This window comes from Haemorhous mexicanus, chromosome Z, assembly GCF_027477595.1.
Source record: "Haemorhous mexicanus isolate bHaeMex1 chromosome Z, bHaeMex1.pri, whole genome shotgun sequence".
In the NCBI taxonomy this organism is placed as follows: Eukaryota; Metazoa; Chordata; class Aves; order Passeriformes; family Fringillidae; genus Haemorhous; species Haemorhous mexicanus.
Window position 1 is genome coordinate 2,077,651 of NC_082381.1, and position 19,732 is coordinate 2,097,382.

General features: G+C 37.5%; 1 protein-coding gene across 1 annotated transcript; it reads right to left on the reverse strand.

Annotated features, from left to right (window-relative positions):
* Window positions 1-3,498: 3,498 nt before the first annotated feature.
* LOC132341693 (annexin A1) lies at window positions 3,499-19,732 on the reverse strand. Its single transcript, XM_059873602.1, has 13 exons — window positions 19,580-19,732; window positions 16,117-16,195; window positions 13,792-13,885; window positions 12,913-13,007; window positions 12,079-12,192; window positions 11,409-11,499; window positions 10,360-10,439; window positions 9,352-9,408; window positions 7,935-8,028; window positions 7,298-7,393; window positions 6,257-6,315; window positions 5,253-5,375; window positions 3,499-3,871 (listed from the first exon to the last, which is right to left on the reverse strand). The coding sequence occupies exons 2-13, from the start codon at window positions 16,180-16,182 to the stop codon at window positions 3,812-3,814; spliced, it is 1,029 nt and encodes a 342-aa protein (XP_059729585.1). The 5' UTR covers window positions 16,183-16,195; window positions 19,580-19,732; the 3' UTR covers window positions 3,499-3,811.

A 19,732-nucleotide genomic window follows, 5' to 3' on the forward strand; every position in this document is an offset into this window, starting at 1 on the left:
TTAATGCAGATAAGACTAAAGGACTAAGCAGAGTTTGAAAGAGGAAGAATAAGTTTAATTGCCAAGGTAAGTTATTACTGCCAGTCACAAATGCATGTTATGCAATACTACCTGCAACTGCTCAGAAAACTACTGTTAGTATCAGAGTGATCAATTTAATGTAAAATTCAGCAAAGCATAATCAAGGAACAAAAAAGATCTAATTTCCACTTTTATTCAGACAATGCTAGAAATATTATGATTCCCTGATTTGCGAAGAATAGCAGAGAAAACAATAATCAATACGGTAATGGGCACCTTGCCACACTCTTGTAAATCTGAACTCCTTAAAAGCCATCTGTTTAGCTTTTCTATATTTGGTCCCACTGAATGAAGGAGGCACTTGAATAGGTTGGAAAGCAAGACATTAAAACTAAAGCCCAGATTTTAAAATAACTTTTTTTGCGTGCATTACTCCAATGATTTGAAGCAAAATGGGCATACAATAAAAGCACATAGCAATTGATAGAATTGGGCACAGGCCACCTCTGGAATGGAGATGGAAAACCAGCCTAATTTCCTGAAACAAATTTATGTCATTTTGTCTTTATGCTAGACAAACACACAGGACTGCTTAGCTGCATCCCCTTGCCATGGCACCTTCTGTAGCGGTCGGTGTCTATTGGAAGTTCCCCTTTCTTTGCCCAAGTCTTCGGAATAAGAGAGACGTACCACAAGATGGATGAGTCTTTCAAGCACAAGGTTTGTTGTAAACACCCACACACAATTACTGTGGTTTTAGGGAGGTCTGGTGATGTGTTGGGTTTTCATATTCTACGACTGTCTGTCAGTGATTTGAAAAACTTCTCTTTGCCTCTCCCCTTGAGAATCCATCAGCTAGTTCTTTTTTTCTACTTGTTCTTTTTGAAACCCGTGAAGAAACTGGAGAAGAGGGGAAATAGAAAATCCTCGTTTTCCATGATATGCTGAACTACTTTATCTCTCTTTATTATGGCAGTTCAGAAATAGTGTCAGTATATGACCCTCCACTATTTGAGTTTCTGTTGAAATACTATCCCTTGTCCATGTTCTCGACAGTCACAAGGTGGCACCAGAGGTCAAATTTTTTTGGAAACGCCATTTGGAAACTCCGAATTCTTCTGCTAGCGTCCTGTAATTTCATTATTTGTTTTTTGAGGACAAAGCCAAAAGGGTCAGATAAGCCTTCACAGTGAACGAGAACCTGAAGAATCTGCCCAATGCATGCAGCAGATAGATAGCTAATCATAAAGCAATAATAAATTAAGTGTAAGTGATAAATGTAGCATTCCCAAAGTATTTTATTAAAAGGCTGTGAAAGAATTAGTACTATTTGAAGGAATTTTTTTCCAATGTATTTCTAAATTATTTCAAAGTTAACAGCCCTTAAGAAAGCTTTTCCTGGTGAATATGCAGGGTGACTCTTTACTTTACATGTTTGTGTTGAAGCTGTGCCCTCACAGTAGTTTTCTGTTGATAGACTACAAGTGTACAATGATTTAAAAAATCCTATTTCAATCTTCTTGTTGCCTTCCTTGTGGCCATTTTGTCTCCCCTCCTCCCACCAATTTACCACAAAGCAAGGAAACCCTTCTCAAGAATTTCACAATGGCCTTTACTGTAACGTATTTACTGACATCCCCCTGACACTTCCTCTTGATTTCACCACTCACCTCCTCTCCATCACCTCCAAATGGCTGGATGGCCCTTCCCCATCGAGTGGATCACTATTCCTCAGGCATTTGAATGAAATTCAGATTCCAATACATGGCTTTCCAATAAAATCATGTCTTACTGTCTTTGAAACATAGCAGGTGTACATTCCTACACCTGATCAAAGGCTTCTTTATTTTTGTAGCTTGTTATGAAATACCTGCCCTGTATCAGAAGAGGGATTATAAAATTCATCAATCGTGTTTCACTAAAATAGTGGTGAAAATTCCAGCACTGTGCCCCAGCAAGCCTTCCTCTGGACAGTCCTAACAAGCACTAAGCTCTTTACAACACAGCACTGCCACAGCTGACTTTTTGATTTTGACATAACTTTAGGAAAAATCTTTTTTATTTTGCCTTTCTTAGTTTTCCTTATACTGGTGCTTAATAGTTAATATTGGTTGGGAAAACAGCAGGAGAAATATCGTAAATATACTTCCTTGGTACAAATCTGTGGACTCTTCCCATGCTTGAACTTCAGCACAGAGAGAAGCATGCTTCTGAATGGAGTCCTTAGGGACTTAATCCATTTGCAGTAATTTTATGCGACATTTTCTCCTTTGATGCAAAAAGATAGGAAGAAAAGAATCAAAACAACCTTTGACTACTAGTCATCTGTGGTAATCCATTGTATCTTAATGACAATCTGACTAGAGCTAGCATATGTAGACTTTCACTTACATTTCACTGTTGATGCTGTTATTAATTTTCATTGAAAACAAAGATTATTTGTGCTGGTCCATTTAATTCTCTCTCTCTCCCCTTTACTGTGCTGCATAGCTCTTTAAGACAAGGACTGTCCTTTTTAATGCCAGGAAATTACTTTTCAATTTATGTCAGCATATCTAAAAATCTTTGTTTGTTTTATTTTGGTTTTTGCTTAAAAACATCTTTCACTTCTACTCAGACCATCATGGGGAGTCTGGCAGTGAAATAGATGGTGCTCTGTTTCACAAGCGTTACCCTCAGTCCTATTTCTTGCAGTATGAAAGTTTCCAGACCATAATAAAGGGCTGCAATTTTCCATGGCGATAAATAGATCGCAACATTTAAAACAATTGTGAAATAGCCGTATCAAAGAGCCATATGAATGGAATTTTCTAAAACTTCTGGTTTTTTAAATGTTTAAGGAAGTAGTTCCCTAACTGTACAGAAACTTGTGCCTCTCAGGCAGAAGTGAGCACCCAGGGGGATTGAGCTGGCTTGCAGTAAAGCTGTGACTTCTTGATACACCACTGCACAAACCAATCCATTCTCTCCAAAACAATGAGCATTTGCATTTTAGAGGTAGGCAAAAATAGAATACAATCAAAATGCAACTACCTCTGACTAAGATGCATACATACAATACTTTAAAAAATAGGGACATTTCCTTAAAATTAGGAGAAATGCTTGGAATGTAGCAATGCACAGTAAATATTTCCTCTGTTGCATGGTCTGGCAATGCCCCTGTAATCAGACAACGACTGTTCTCATACTACTAACATGTTCATCTTCTCCTTTACTCCAAATGAAAATTCTAAATGCTCCCTCATTCACACTTTGAGGTTGAATAGTTAGTCTGGGCTCTCACAAAGGACACGTTTCTGCTGAAATCCTGCTGCACTCTGCCAAAAAGAAATCTTCTGCAGATCAAAGCTATACTTGATATTACTACCTTATTTTGTGATTAAGCTGTTTACTGATTTTCCCTCTCACGCACCGCACTCGCACAACTTGAAATTAAATGCAGAATAGCAACAAAGGATATACAAAGTTACACATAGCTGAATTCTATTTTTAAAAGTTTATTTGCTTAGCACAGAAGGAAAACTTTACCATTTTCATAATTAATCACACGAATAGAAACTTGGGGGCATTTTTTCACTTAGGATAAATAGCGACAACCAGAAATAATGATTCTGTTCAGAGCAAGGATATTGAAAAAAAACCATTCTGGATTACAGGTTTTTAACATAGTATGTATGCACTAAGTGTCATTCCACGGAAACCTCTGTGTGTAAAGCCTGTGTTTTACATAGACATGCAGATATAAAGATTTTCAGCAGCTGGGCTTGAGTGCATTCCAGGACCATGAAACTTAGTTATCACTTCCACATAAAGCCACCAGGATGGTTTCATAATCCCCTTTGAGTTCATCCTGTAAATTTAAGCATGAAACCCCAACAATTGTTAGAATAATGGCCTCAAGTAAAACAAATTTCAATTACCATTCAATACACATTGATCAAATATCAGTGTTCCATCTATATAAATTAATCCCTCAATAAAACACAAGTTAGCCACCGACTGAGCTGGTACCAAGCACCATCACTGAAGGTATTTGTATGATCTAGAAATAAACACATGCATTTCCAGAGTCGAGCCCAGGTAGACAAGGCTAGTAAAAATGTTGGGAGGTCTAGTGGCAAAAGTGAAGAAGAGAAGCACAGAAGAGTTTTATCTACCCAGGAGCTTAAATTTTTACTCTGAATAAAGTGAAATTTTCTTTCTTGATCAGTGGTGTCCAATGCTTATTAATATTAAAATACTGTGTATACACATTCTGTCCAAGAGCATCTCAAACAAAGGCTGACAGTACAGTGATAGTCTGCTCACCACAGGACTGCTCATTCAGCTTGGTGAAAATGGACAACATGCATTAAGCATGCCGTGTAATTATTACTTGCACTTCTTGTTTTCTCTAATTTTAATCTAGTTTTCAGAGGTATAGGAATTGTTTAGCATAGCCAAACCTCAAGACATTTGGATGCAATTACCACTTTGGAACATGATGAGGTGGTATAATTACACACCGAATTACAGGTAACACACATGCCTAAGGGAAGATTTTTAGTGACCTTTGGCACCTAACTGAAAAAGTAGCAGACATCAATAAAAATACAAAAGGCATTTTCATATATGTAGGGAGTATGTTTCTAGTCCAATCAAGACATCTTTTTTTTTGGTAATGTCTAGTATTTTACACAAAGGTGCTTTGCCAGTTTAGCTTTCTTTGAGTCCCTCACCACTTGAATTTTCTGGAAGAACATTGGATGATCAGTCCGTTTTAACAAAATATTTTTGCCAGTTTAACTCATTTACTTAAATCATAGGGAAATCAGGCCAAATACATGTTAATAAAATTAAAAATTCATTTGCTGAAGTACCCCAAGTGTTAAAAGCCATTATCCGGTTGTGTCAAATACCTCCCTTAGAGCTGTCTGGCCATAACCTCTTGTACCATTAAGTACAAGAATTTGGGGATATCCTACTGTCCTTTCAGCTCTTGGATTCTACTGTAAGGTGATATCCTGAGACAAGTATCACTTCTATTTCTATAGCTCTTTCAACAACTTTGACCCGGAAAAGGAATTAGTTCTCCCAGCCTGTGGGCCATTGGAAACGTAAGGTACTCATCTGAAATGAGCTGTGCAGGATGAACTGGTGACCGAGGAGCAGAAAAGTTAACAGACCTTTACTGGACTTCAAAAATGATCTGGTTGCTTTGTGCTTCATGTGTCACGTGGGAGAAAACCTACCATGATGGCTTGGCGGAGGGAGATGCCATACAGACTCTTGTAATAGCCCTTGATCTCGTTCATGTCCACCTCATGGCGCGAAACCATGATTCTGATGAGGTCTTTGTGCCGGGTCCCAAAACCCTGACAAAAGAAATAAAGAAGAAAGGGGGGAAAAAAGGAGGGAAAAGAATTATGCTACTTTTGTCACTGAAATATTTTGATCAAGTTCTGTAGGTTAATCCATCAGACTTCTTTATAGATGAACATATCTCTTTCCTCTTCCTTTAGTATCTCTTGTAACAGGGAGGTCTCATATCTGCCCTATGAGCACAAAACACTTCTGATAGGCTACCTCCATCATGTTGTTTTTAGAGTTTTTTAATATTTTTAGCCCTTTCTTTCAGCTGTTTGCTAAAAACAGACATCTCCTTCACTGTGCTTGCTCGACATTAGGGAGAGCCTAGACATAATTGTTTTTTTAAATTACTCTTTTAATAGTGCAGTGATCTGCGTTTCCATAATGTTTCACTCAATTTTTCCCATATTGCTCTTAACCAAGGCACAGGAGTTATGACAATACCAACATACTAGACTGTTTCATGATCACCAGCTGCCTCACTAACATGAGTGAGTTCCAAATCTGCCAGAAGGATCACGGATATCTCATCATAGATTAGCTTTGCACAAGGTTCCTGCTAAGATCTATAATTGCTCTTCTTTTCCCTTTTTACTATGACTGTTGTTTCTTAAGAAGGGTTCCAGTCTGCCTCCTGTCCCTGTAACAGTAAAAGATACGTGTGGATGGACAGATGCCCCCCTGAGCATATTACAGCAGTCTACTCCTCCAACAGAAAGTCTCCAGTTTCAAAGGAAGGAATAAAAGGAGTGAGAGAAATACCCTGAATTTCCCTCTGCAGTCTTTTTCTACCACACAAAGGGCCTAGAGACCTCTAGCTAACTTTTTATTTTTCAGCCTTTAAAGCACCTCATGTTTGCAAAGAGGAGATCTTTATTTAGATTACCTTCATCGCCAAATGGAGTTTTTCTGCAAAGAAAGCTGGTTTGCTTGTGGCACACTTTACTGTAATGAAGCAATGAGACAAGGTCACTTCTGCTATACATGTCACAAAAATACAATAAAACACTTTCAAAACCCTCTCATTTTTCCTACCCACATACCCTATATATGCACTTCTTTGATCCTTTTTCTTCATAATGTATGAGGACAAGAAGACCCTCTCCTCTGTTTATTCAGAAAGCAATTCAGTCAGGGGAGAATAATTACCATAAAAGCAACATATTTCTCCCTAGTTTACTGCCTTAAAATTAATGAAGCTGTTGCAATTCCCAAGAAGAAAAATGTGAAAACATTTATGCCTTCTATAGCAGAGCTGGAGGTTATAATCTGATATTCTGTAAACCAAGTTATCGTTCAATTTGATATTAAGAGCAATCTGATAAAATTATTCTTTTATCCAAAGTGTGTTTGACTGTGACACAAAAGCCAAGACAAGATGAGTGCCTGGTTCCCAATTACATCCCTGATCTACTGGTAAGAGGGAGTCCCTGCCTTATCTTACTGTTCATGAACAACTTTATATGAACATTTTCTTGAACAAAACCACGGAAAGAATGTTTTTTTATGTATTTAATAACCAATATTATAAATATTCTTGCTACATGAAACTTAGAGAAGAGTGGCTTTGGTTGAAGACAGGCTTAAAACTATTGGATTTTTGATACAAACTATACCACTTTTGACAGCTTTTTTTAGCATATTGGTTTCTTGAAAAGATATTCCTATGTTGGCAACTCATCTGTTCCCATTAAAAGATCTTTCCGAATATTGGGAGAGGTATTTCCACTCATTCATCAACTTCAACTGATTTTAGGTGTGTCAATTAAATCACCATAACTAGTTTAGACTTTCCAAGGTATCATTTAGCAAGCTCAATGAAGCAGGGTAAGTACAGAACAGTTTCTGATCAGGGCAATTATGGCAGAAATAAAAGGTTAAGTTTAGTCAGAACATACAGTAGGTTTCAATGTGCAGAACCACTTACCAAGGGCAGTGAGGCAATTCTCAATATCACCTTTCAGCTCCAAATCCAGTACCTTGTTCATGTCGTGCTTGCTGTATTTGGTGTACTTCTGAAAGACTAAACAATGGGAAAGAACAGTATTCTCCCTGCACTGCCTCTGCCCTATTCTGTCCCCATTGCTGCAGTAGAGGATTGCTCTTTCTCATTTTCTTCAGACAGCACAGTGTAAAGTAATGCAGTAACACAGTGTTACTGCACGTCACTTACTGCTGATGGAGTCAGCAAACGGAATGGGACTTTGGTAGGTTGGAAGGGCTCATTTCCCATCGGCTGGAGCAGAGGTGGCCAACCGACTGCCCCAGAGCCTGTGACATTGTGTGATAGCCCCCTGTCTAGGGGAAACTGGCTAAGAAGCAAGACCACTTTGGGGAGCTCTCATTGCTTGGCATTGTGATCACAACCCAGCTGAGACTTTAGATTTTTTAATAGCCTAAATCTCTAGTACTAGAAAGAACACCTAGGCTGCCAAACACACCCTTAGTCAGCAGGCATACTTCCTATTAGAGCCATGTCGTGATAATCTGTATCTTCTCTGAATTCATGAATCAGCAATGTTCAAAAATCATCCCAGAGAAGTATGAAGCTTTGTTCAGCTTACCCCTTCGAAGATGCGGGTAGCTTCTTGTAGTAAGAATAGTTACAAACACACCAATATCTGTTCCTTTCCTTTTCTCTCCTGCCTCATACAAGGCCTGACATAAAGAAAAGAAGGTCACAAGGTCAATATCAGAATAGTAAAACTCAAACAGGAACACTGTATTTTGAGGGCCATTGCTTGTTAGTAATGAACACTATCCCTTGACCCAATCCAGATCAAAACTCTGCCTCAGACTAACTCCAGCTCTGTCAAATAATACTTCATACTTCACTTATGTCTTAATAGTTCCTAGGGAACGCTATGCAGATAGAAAACCTATTTTCAGACATTTTACAATCATCATCTAGCTTTCCTGGCTACACTACATTCTTGAATGAAGTTATTTTTCATTTGTCATGATAGCAGCCTGCCTGAAAGCCTCAGGACTGGTAGGATTTCATAAGACTGACTAAATTATTTCTGCAACTAACTGGTGCAATATGCAGGAGAAACCTATGTACTAAGTACTTCCTCATCTTTCCAGGAGTGACTTTTACTTCCAGGAAAGTAAAAACCAAATTGGTCTCCTCCATTTTCCTCTCCTCCTAAAACCTCTCTAAGAGTAATAATAAAAGACCTCCACACAGCATGAATATCTAGCACTCCGCATCAAAAGAAAGAGTACTGAACTTTTGAACTTAGGAAAAGTATCAATTTACCTTCATGTCAAGGGCTGATGACAGAACTAAACTCCTTATGTAAGAGGAATTAAAGCAGTATTTCTCAATGGCCTTTTCTTTGCTGGGTTTTTTTGAAAAATCAATTTGAAGTCATCTAAACTTAAATTGTAACTGGGATGTAACATTTTGCTGGTGAAAACTCAGCAAGGACTGCTAAGTTTTATCAACATTTTAGCAAAGATAGTCCTACTAATGTTGGAAGGAATAAGAAAAAGATCAGATGCTTATTTTAGAATTCTTGAGAAAATGACACTGAGGTTTACCAATTACCTTGAAAGGTTTGTCACTAAAAAGCAGTACCAATATCTAACATACTGCAGAGTTCAAGGGTCAGTGTATGGCAGCTGATCTGAATATAGAAGAGCACACCCTCGTTCCTTAATTCAGGAACTCTTTTATAACCAGAAGCAAGACTCGGTCTGATTCCTCTGCTTGTTGACTTCAAATGGTCTTCAAGCTTTTCATGAACTAGACTAGGTCCTGCAGAAATGCTTCTGAAGCTAGATATTAGGGTGAAGATTTAATTTCCTTCATATAATTAACTCACATGAATTCTGCAAAATACCCTCTCCTCAGAAATATTTGCTGTATGACATTGAAATCTCTGTTAGGTCTGCAATGCACAGGATTCAGACAGACAGAGGAATATCAAGTAGGTCAGAAGAAGAAGTGCTGCAAAGTGCCAATTATGACCTTACCCTGGCATCATTGTCAGCAAGTTCATCGTTCACATGAGGGTTTTCACATCGGTCAGCCTACATAAATAAAGAAAATTTCACTGGTACTCACAATCATTCAGTTCACTAAAGCTCAGCATCTGAGAGTTCTGCAACAGCACTCTCATACATAAGCCAATACATAACTGGAAATACATGCAGTTATGTAAATCATCCTGTGAATAAAACTGTTGTATTGGTAATGAGAGAACATACTAGTACAGCCATAAGTGACTTATTTCTTAATTCCTACATAAAAAGCCACAGGAAGGATTTGTTTCTTGACATAAAACAGGCTTCAAACCTGTGACCTGGTCCCTGATGATCATTCAATAGACTCCTTTAACAAGTTGATTTGAAATTTAAAACTGGAAGTCCAAACAATGTACATACACGGATGCATCAAAAAACCATCCTGGATGCAAGTGCAAGGTTCATATATATACACTCAAAAATCAAATATTTATTAATTTTAAAAGGATATTTTAATTGGGAAGGCCCAGTGTTTGAAGTCATCTATTTCTGAATATAAATTTATGAAACAATTCTTCCACTTGTTAACTCCCTGCCCTTGTCCCATTATCTAGCTACTAGAAACATTCATTAACAGGAAAGAAAAAATTTTTTTTCTTTCTCTAATTTTCTTTTCTCTAATTTTAAACATTTATTCTTTTTCTAGGCAATTGACATGACATTATGCCTATTACTTTTTCTAGTGCTTAAATATAGCACAAAAAAGGTCTTAAAAGCATAAATGATTAAAAAGAAATATTGTTTTACACTAAAGTTTTTAAAAGGCACTTGAGATAAAATCTCATTATATTTTAAGAACAGTTTCTAGTGGTCTAGGATTTAAAAGTTTAAAACAGTAATGCAAAGAAATAAATATTGCATAAATCTTTATTTATTTCATGTCTCTCTAAAGTAGTCTTGAGAACACTGATTTTTGATAATAGATATTGTCACTCAAAATGCTTAAGCATAACATACCTTGGCTAGAGCAAGCAAAGCCTTTTGAAAGTCTCCAGATGTGTCAGAGATGATGTCTTGTGTCAGATCTCTCTTCAGCACTGCAATCAAATAGTTTGTTTTGAAGCTATCAACTAAGTTGACTACATCATCTTTAAAGGTACCATCAAACCACTCTATTATCTTTTTCAGTATTTTCTTCATTTCCTACTTCAAAATGCCCACTAGAAATATAATTTTCTTTTCGTTTGGTTTCAAGTAAAGGAGTTTATTTGTAACATATCCTTTAAATCCTGTGCTTGAAATTGGAGGTTAAACCTAAAATGGGCTGAAAAATGTCCTTCTCTAAGGTCTTGTGGGTAGCATTGTCTCAGGTTTCTGCTTATAAAATACACAAACCTTGTTTTAAGCCTTTTTCTTTTTCATTCTTACTTCTGGCTGCTCTTATCAGTATTGAACTCAAACACAAAACTCTCCCCAAAAAATCAAGGTTTTAAGATAGGCATCTAAGAAGAAGTGTCTTGGTAAAAGTTACTTCATCATCTTAGAAAACAGGATTTAATTAGACATTACAGTAAACTCGACATACAAGAGAGACACCACATTACATTGTAGTAGTTTCTCCAAGCAGCTTCCCCCTGCAGTTCACTGGCTGCTCCTACTGCTAACATGTCTGTGTTGCTGACTCAGTCAGATTTATTTTTTCCAATCCTACGCTTTTGTCTTAAAATGTCAGCCAAGGTTTAGTTATAGGGGAAGAAAAGCAGCCTGTCTTTGCATGCATCCAAGAAAAATACTGAATGTGTGACTCATTCCATCAGACACCCACAATCCCAGCAGTTGTGTTGTATCTGTTCCTCCACTATTGGGATCAACATAGTTCAGCAAAAATCACCATGATCTCCCTCACAGCAACCCTGTCAAATTTTTGTGAAGCTGCATTTGCTTCCCGTTTTGTTCTCAGCTCCTCATACTAAGAGAGGTTGTGAATCTAATGTGTCTGCTATAGGGTTATGCTATGGTGTAACTTCCTTCTTGCTTCTTAATACTTCTTTCTTGCTCTGAGTTACCTTCCTTGTAGTATCTGCTGGCTTCTCTGATCTCTTTGTTGGTTCTTGAGGCCAGAATCTCAATTAAGGTATCTTCATCAGTTCCAAGCCCCTGATAAAAGCGATTGAAGTTTTAGAGATGTTATTCAATAGAACAAACTTAGAATTCATAACAGAAATAAGATGAAAATCATTGTCTTGGCTTTGAAGACACCACATGGAATGAAAAATCAAAATTAAAATGTTGTGCTTCCATATTGTGTAATTTCAGCTCTTTTGGAATTAAATTTTTATTGCGTTCAATATGCTGGTGCTAAAAAGAAGTGCCAAAAGGATCAAACAGTGCACATAAAAGATAAGAATGTAAAATCTATGAAGAAAACATACTTCCTTCCCTTTTTTTCTTTCTCCTATGTGAACATTAATGTAAGTGCTATGGCTCCCAGTAGCAATCAGCTTTCAGAAAGCAAGAGTTCCTTCTCTCAAAAGAATCTCCTCCAACATTGAAATTCAGCAGGGATTACTGGGTTTTATTCTCATAAACTGAGTTGGCAATACAAATTTATTTAATAAAATGAAGTTAAAATAAAGATAATATACAAGCCTTGATAACTATGTCCAGTATTATTTACAGGCCTTGATAAATACAGATGCTTTCTAGGAAAGTTTTTCTCTGAAGATTTTGTCCTACCTTCATAGAGGCTCTTAATTCTTCAGCATCAAATTGAGCTGGAGTTTTCAGCAAAGCCACAGCAACATCTTCTAGATGGCCTTTCAGAGCTTTTTTCAAAGCTTCTTCAAGACTCTGTTTCAGGAAGAGTAATAAACACACCAAGTTAATGAATGGTGGAAGTGTAGCCGCTGTTCAGCTGCAGTCCAAAAATTATTCTGATCTCTGGTCAATCTAACTCTACATCATTCCTATATATAACAAAAAGAATTATGAAGCCCTACTTCAAGTTTCAGATTTGACACTTTAATTAATATAAAGTGTCAGGGTTTTTCAGGAAGTATTCTGGAGGGCTTTCACACATTGCAGTTCAGCTCCATTGAAACATTGAAAACATCAGAAGAAGACTCTCACAACAGGAGAGTCATAATTGTAAGAGAATCTTCCAGAGAAGATAATGTGACATTACTCTTATGATTATGACTGAGTTGCTTATTTGTGTAACATCTGAACTCATTGTTTACTGCATGAAGTTTGAAGTGAACATATGTAAAATCACCATAAACAAAACCACAAGTTCTGAAGATAAAGGCTGTATTCTAATTTGACCTAAATTTAAGTGGGGTGGGAAAAAAAATATTAAAATCTGGTTTATTTTGCTGCCTATCCAAAAATGTTCTAAAATCACTAGAAGCCCCTCCCCATAGCAGCATTGGTAGACTTGGGGAAGAGTGTTGTGGTCCTACAAGTCTCCTATCCTACTCAGTATTCTATCTTTACTTATCTGTACCATTGGAGCCAGGAGAAACTTTGATATTTTGAGTGAAAATTAAGCTTGGTTTGAATATACTTTACCTTTCCTTTAGCCTGCTGATAGGCAGCCTTGATCTGCTGTCGCTGAGCATTTGTTCTCTTAGTCAAGATGTCAATGATGGTGGCTTCATCCACACCTATGAAGAAACAAACAAAACTCCAGTATATACAAAATACATACGTCATTAAGCCATGAATTTTTCTAAAATTATTATCTGCTTTATTTCATATTTTGATTTCTTGATAAACTCAAACTCAACCAAAGGAAAAGCTGTTATCATCTACAAACTCATAAGATTAGTTATGCATTTAAGAAACCAAATAAATAGATCCATGTAGGACACAGAAATTTTATACAAAAAGTCTTTAGAGTGTTCTGAGTGTAGATCTTCCACTAAACTGAAAATCCCTAAAAAACAAACAGTAGCCCACACAAAAAAACAAATTAGATGGCATTCTCCTTTACTCTCAGTAAGTCAAACTGGAAAACCTTTGGAAGTGCAAAGTGCCAAATGTGATTTTCATGAAAAGAGAGATATATAACAGAAGCATACAATATATTACCAGCATAATCACTGCCTCCTGCAGGAATTCTATGGAAATCAAGCCAAGAAGTATTAGTATGGTATGTTGCAATATTATTTCCTTCCACAGAAATTATATTTTTTTCAACTCTTTCTTCAGCATATTCAAGAACTTTAATGTAGCATTAAGGTCTGAAACCGTAATACAACATCAGGCTATCAAAGAGCTGAGATTCTTCACCAAGTGGCATAATTTAAGGCATTACCAAGCTTTTAAAAGTAGAGGCACCTCTCCTGCTTGGCACTGCCTCTTGCTCCCATATTTTATTCAGTGCTATTCTCAAAACTTTCTAAGGAAGGGTCCTAATGTAGTACGTTAAACATTTACTCCTCTCACCTTTTACAGTAATTGCTCTGTCCAAAGCAACAACATCAGCTGATGGATCAAAATTTGGGTATGACTGTACTCCACGGATACCTTTGGAGCTCTTCTGCAGAGGGAAAAGAAAAACTAAAATTTAAAACAGAAACAGGAAAAACATTGCTCATACCAAAGAACATTTTTTGTACTGAAGCAGTTTTGAATGCTCAAACATACTATGCATTTGGGATTGCCTTTTATCATAAGGGAACATACAGTTTTGTAGCACAGGTAATTGAATGGGGTCAATAATGGATATGCATTGGACCTATTCCTTTCACAGCTCTCATATCAAACAAAAAAGTACTTCATAAATTGGTTTAGGTGCCTGAACATCTATTTCTTAGTGTAAGTTGGATTGCACAGGAAAATAATTAACTGTCAAAATTAGGAAATTATGCTCAAATTTTAAAGGCTCTAAACCCACAATTAAATTCTACAGGCACTTCCAGTAAAGTGCTAGTTTCTTTGCTCACCTTATGCAAACTGACTGTGTTATCCCATTACGGGTGTCCTCAGCTGATTCATATCTAAGTTCTCAAACATTTCTTGCATTCAAGATCCTGGGGAAGTGTTCAAGCCTAACCCTAGAAGGAAGTGGAGACCTCTTGCCCAGCTTCTTTGAAACTTTAGACATAAGCCACAGTCTTTGCAAAGCATTATCCACTAGCTGATTCTGGTGAATCTACTCCTAGATGGGCACTCCCTAGTCAATGTCTGAAGATCTCTGGGCAATGTACAACAGATCGTTTGGCTTGTCCTATGTCAGCAACATGACACATCAAGTTACAGGTAGGACTAACAGCACTAAATAACTCATACAGCACTCAACTCAACAGCACTAAATAACTGATTCTAGTCTACTATTATCGCAGAATTATAAAATACTCCAAGATTCTTGGATGAAAGATTTATAGAAAATTCCCATTGTTGTGATATGTAGTGAGTTTCTTATTAGAAGACACCACTAGTTTAGCTAGATGATTCAGAATCCCCTATAGTCTTTCTCTTGCTTCAAAACCTAATATTTCAAGTTTTTTAATCCTTTGTCATTAAAATAAAATACCCCAAAAGAAAGGGCAAGGTTTTATGAATACATATTTTACATACAACATTTTGTATTGAATTTTGTACACTTCTAACATCTGATAATTAAGTGATCATCTCCCTACACAATTGTCTCACTAGGAGTTGTAACAGAGGAGACAGACTGGATGCTTAAATCTCTAGCACAGAGTTACATAAATTTCATACTTAAATCTCTGCATCTTAAGTCTCTAGCATACTTTTCAAGGCATCACTGTGTCTTGTGTGCTAAGTCAACAAAGGAGTGGCACTGTCTCACTGCCTGTTTCTCAGTCTTGCAGGCTGACCTTTGTATGCTGCTTTCCATGCCAAACTTATCTACCAGCAATACAAAAGTCTCTGGAACCACCATAGCCAAGAATGTCTCAGGACCCTAGGAATGGAAGTGGAATAGGATGGTGGAGCCAAATGCTTGTGCACAAAATGTTGTGGCGTCAAAACTACAAAATCAACAAGGGCCTAGAGCAGAAAACTTTTGTTTACTGAAATTTTCCCTATATAATTTTATTTTCAAATTGCAAGGTTTTTTGGGAACTTGTGTGATTTCACAGCGTACTGCTTTACTTTTGCTTTCATTTCAGTATCTTCACCTCATTATCACAAAGATTCTCCATACCATCCTAGCACAGAAACTCTTGACTCCTCACAACCATATCCCTCCCTTCCAATGTACAACCATACTCATTGTCTGAGGTTTTTTATTACGTGCTGTGGCTTGTTCTACTGTGAGCATGACATATGATATGAAACCTAGGATAAATACCAGTGACTTTACTTCCTCCTTTACATTCCTGGGTTCTGACTCACGGCTTCCTGTACCCCAGCCAAAGAGCCCCTGGTTTTTTCACATGCGTTATCTGGACATGTTCACACAGCTCAGCATCAGATTACTACATTAAAGAGCCAATCTGAGTCAATCAGTGACTGGCCACTGGGAATTACAGTTTAATCACACTAACTAGCTCTGCCGAGGAATTGATAACTAGACTGATAGGTGCAAATTAGAGCAATTTGTCATCTTGTAGCAAACTTCCTATACTATATGGTTACATTAGATTATACACTGCAATAAAACTAGGTTCCAGTTCTAACCTGCTAGAGTTTTGCCATTGCTTTCCCTCTTTTGCACGAATGAAAGATGTTTACATGGCTTTAAACTACTTGTAAGACTACAAGAGAATGAGCATGGTGCTCTCAAAAGTTCATAATACTTACAATACATTCCTGCTCCTGGTTGTCAATGAACCATGCCTGCTTCAGAAATTCTGATACCATAGCCATGTTGACAGAGTTTCTGGGAAGAGATGCATCGAGTTATGAACAATTTTTCATCATTTTCAGCACCAGTGCAACTCAAGAATTTCTACCCTCAAAATCACTTCTCTAGCACGATGACACGTCGCGGTTGACGTCCCACATGGTAACTGGCCTGTGCTATTGGAGGCAGGTAACTTTGATGTTTCATGAGGGATGTGATGCTCCACAGCTGCTGGCTCACCCCTACACTCTCAGCTACTTTCAAAAGCTTTAGATAAGAACAGCAGTAGAACTATGTGCTTATAGCAATACATTAGCATTAGCACTTACTTACAAAGGGAAGTTACTAGAAAGTAATTAGTTACTCTATCATCTATGCCCATTTAGTTTGATCATTTTGAAATTCACTGGTAAACATGGGTTCTTGTCTCATCATTTACTGATGGAGTTCTTGTGTATTATGTTAGGAAAAAAGAAATTCTCTTGTTAATATGCTTTTATGTAATTTCTTTGACTAGACATTTTCTAAGGAAGATGAGTAAATCTGGATAGTTTTATATACATTGCTTTTTCTTACATATTTTCCACAATTTTTACATAATAATAATAAATCATTACCATGTTAGGAAGAGGAAATAAAAATAAGTTTTCCTTTTTACCACTCAGAAAGAAAGTCCACCCAGCTTTCCCAAAAAATAATGAAAATAATGAATAGGTTGCTTCGTAACAACTTCTGTTGTTGGAGTGGGGAATATTCTGTTTGTTAACTGACATAGTGAGGAAATAGAAAGAAGAAATAAATGGTTTATCAAATAAAGTTATTCAATCTAGATTTTTGGTAAAACACTCTTCCTCAGCAAGTTCTAGGGAAGACCTGGTTTTAAAGCCTACATGTAAGCAATAACTAGAGATAGTCTCGCTGAGAGTAAACAAGACTGATTTTGAAACTGGTGTTAAGAGACAAAATTCTGTTTGCAGTCTTGGAGTACAGATCATATAGACAATTATAACAAATTCTGTTAGTTATGCTGCTGACACATCCCTCTGTCCTGTAGGAAGTGCAGAGACCAGCCTTTTGACTCTATACAAGTTGAGGACAAGAAGAGTAGCTGCAGCCCAGCTCTTTCTTTCCCTCACAGCTAAACTGTAAAGCTTGCTTCTGCACTCAGCAGCCAAAAAAGTGGCAAATACCTCACACAGCCTGCCTGCAGCTCTCTCCAAGGTAAGAGCCAGCCATATCCCCTCTTCCCCAAAAAACTCCTGCATTTGTGTCCTTCCCTCAGGAAGGAATTTAGCTTTGCCTGTGCTGCCTGAAAAGCTGAAACTGATTCACAATCTGTATTTTTATGCTATTCAGATTTAAGGATCAACTTTTATGACCTGCTATTTATTCAGAATCAGAAAAGCGTGCTCATATCACAATTGCAACCTGCACTTTCCTCAAGCTGTCAGAGTGACTCCTGCACCCTTCTATGGACAGAAGTTAGCAGGGCCAGATGAAGCAGTGTGGTGCCCAAAATTCTGCTGCATTTTGTAGCAGCACACATGAAGGCCACATGCAGAGGGATGGAAACACTTAAGAGTCTCCATACTGGGTACACTGATTCATCAACGCTGGCATGTCCTGGGATGTCTGCTGACTAACTGATACACAGAGCAGAGAACCACTCTAAACTGTGAAACCAGATTCAGTCTCCCAGCACCAGATCTGAGAAGGGGTGTGTTTTGCCTGACAAAGTAACCCTTTTCAGGGAAAGCTAGCTTCAGGAAGCACATCCCTTTCTTCCACACATTCCCACACCCACCTGTGACACCAAGCTCTAAAGGTTTCCATGCCTTTGGGGCTGGCTGGAACAGAAGGCTACTAGACTAAATTGGGTTTATTAAGCCTCTAAAACTTCATGTCTTTTCTGGCTTAAATGATACAGTAAGAAAAAAAAGTCTGTGCCTTAGAAACTTTTAAAGGGTTTTTTTTTTTCTTTTGAAATAAAGTCACTGGCATGCAGATCCATCTATTTCCATCTAGTAAAGAAATAATGCAATTTTAATACAAGTCAAAATAGTCAACAGTCCTTGGGGGAAGCTGAAGACCTCAGTCTGCTTGAATTACTTCGTAAGGTAAGAAACCAAAGTAACATAAAACTTTTCTTCTGCTTTGGAAGAAACTACAGCTGATAAGAAAAAAGAAGGCTGGAATCTAGGAAGACAGCCAGCTCCCTGCTGGAGACAAGGTGTTGCCCAATACTTTGTCCTGCCCCTCTAAAATGCAAAGAGATTTTGTAAACAATTCCTAGATCCAGGAGGGATACATTCACTCCAAATGCCACTTCAATGTGGTATGAAAAGGACTGAAGCAACTGATTCCCAGTTGGAATGACCAACATCACAATGGGATGGAAAAATCAGAGAGACCTCCAGACTGAAAGCCCTAACTGTTGTTTCACAAAAATGACCACAATATTGCTTCCTATCTGGCTCTTAATCCCCCAAAGATGCACCCTTGAACAGGACCAATCAAAAATTTTTAAGATTTTGAGAAAATATTTTATTAAAAATATTGAAAGACACAACTAGACTTACACTACAGTCCATGTCAAATGACAGCATTTATCTCTGCTTATTTAACCATATCATGAAGCATGTCAGATGCCTGGTTACTTTCAAAGGCTCAGTACCACGATCTTGATGAACATTACAGTCATGTCACCCAGTCAGAAAAATAGGCAGGAAATCTAATATAGTAATTTACTTTGCAGTGAAAAATATGCTGAATGTGGAAACATCAGAGAGAAAAACAGACTCATCTTTGTAAAATTCTATGGAAAGATTTAGCAGGAAGAACCCCAGATGACACAGCTTTTACGTGGCTTTGCCAAGTTCTTAGTCAGAAAAGCAGGATTTTGCTCTTATGTTTCTAAAACACTGGTTTGATTTCTAAATTCTTATTTCTAATTTGATTTCTAAGAGATTTGATTCTCATCACTTTCATGAACAATGACTTCTCTACAGTTATTGTGCAGCAAAGTGCTGTTGAAGTATCAACAGCTGTTTCAATTTTTTAAGTTTACATGCACAGCACAGTAGTTTTCTAGGAACTCTGGTTTTACTACAAATTTCTACAGCAGCCAATTAAAAACTCAAAGAGAAAGCATATGAAATAGTCTACTCCAAATCAGTTTGCTTTTGAAGTTTTAACCATTTTTTATTCCCTTTATTTAACTGCATTAAATAAAAGTAATATTCCCCGAGCCCTTGTGTAAAATGTTGCAGAATGGAAGGAATTTCTCCTGCATGCACCCGTCTTTTTCCCTGACACCACTCCAACCCACAGAAAGTTTACACCAGGTCACTTGACAAATTCAGCATGCAATTTCAAAAGTGCTGGGTCTACAGAGATCAATAATGAACTAAAAAATCCTACCTTCCTCCTCAAGGGCACTGCCTTGCAGAGCTGCACAGTCCCGAGCAAAGGAGCAGAGGGCTCTCAACGCTTTTGTAGCCTGAGCAGGAAACTCCACCCAGCAACCAGTGCTTCCACAGCCCCAGTAATCATCTGCAGCAGTTATATCTGGGT

Bases quoted from the DNA above. Each gene is read 5' to 3' on its own strand.
- LOC132341693 (XM_059873602.1), bottom strand. From the start codon at position 16,182: ATGGCTATGGTATCAGAATTTCTGAAGCAGGCATGGTTCATTGACAAC. The intron at 8,029-9,351 runs GTAAGGTCATAA...TCTTTATGTCAG, and splicing joins TTGCTGACAATGATGCCAGG to GCCTTGTATGAGGCAGGAGA. The intron at 6,316-7,297 runs GTAAGTGGTTCT...GCTTCATTACAG, and splicing joins GAATTGCCTCACTGCCCTTG to TAAAGTGTGCCACAAGCAAA.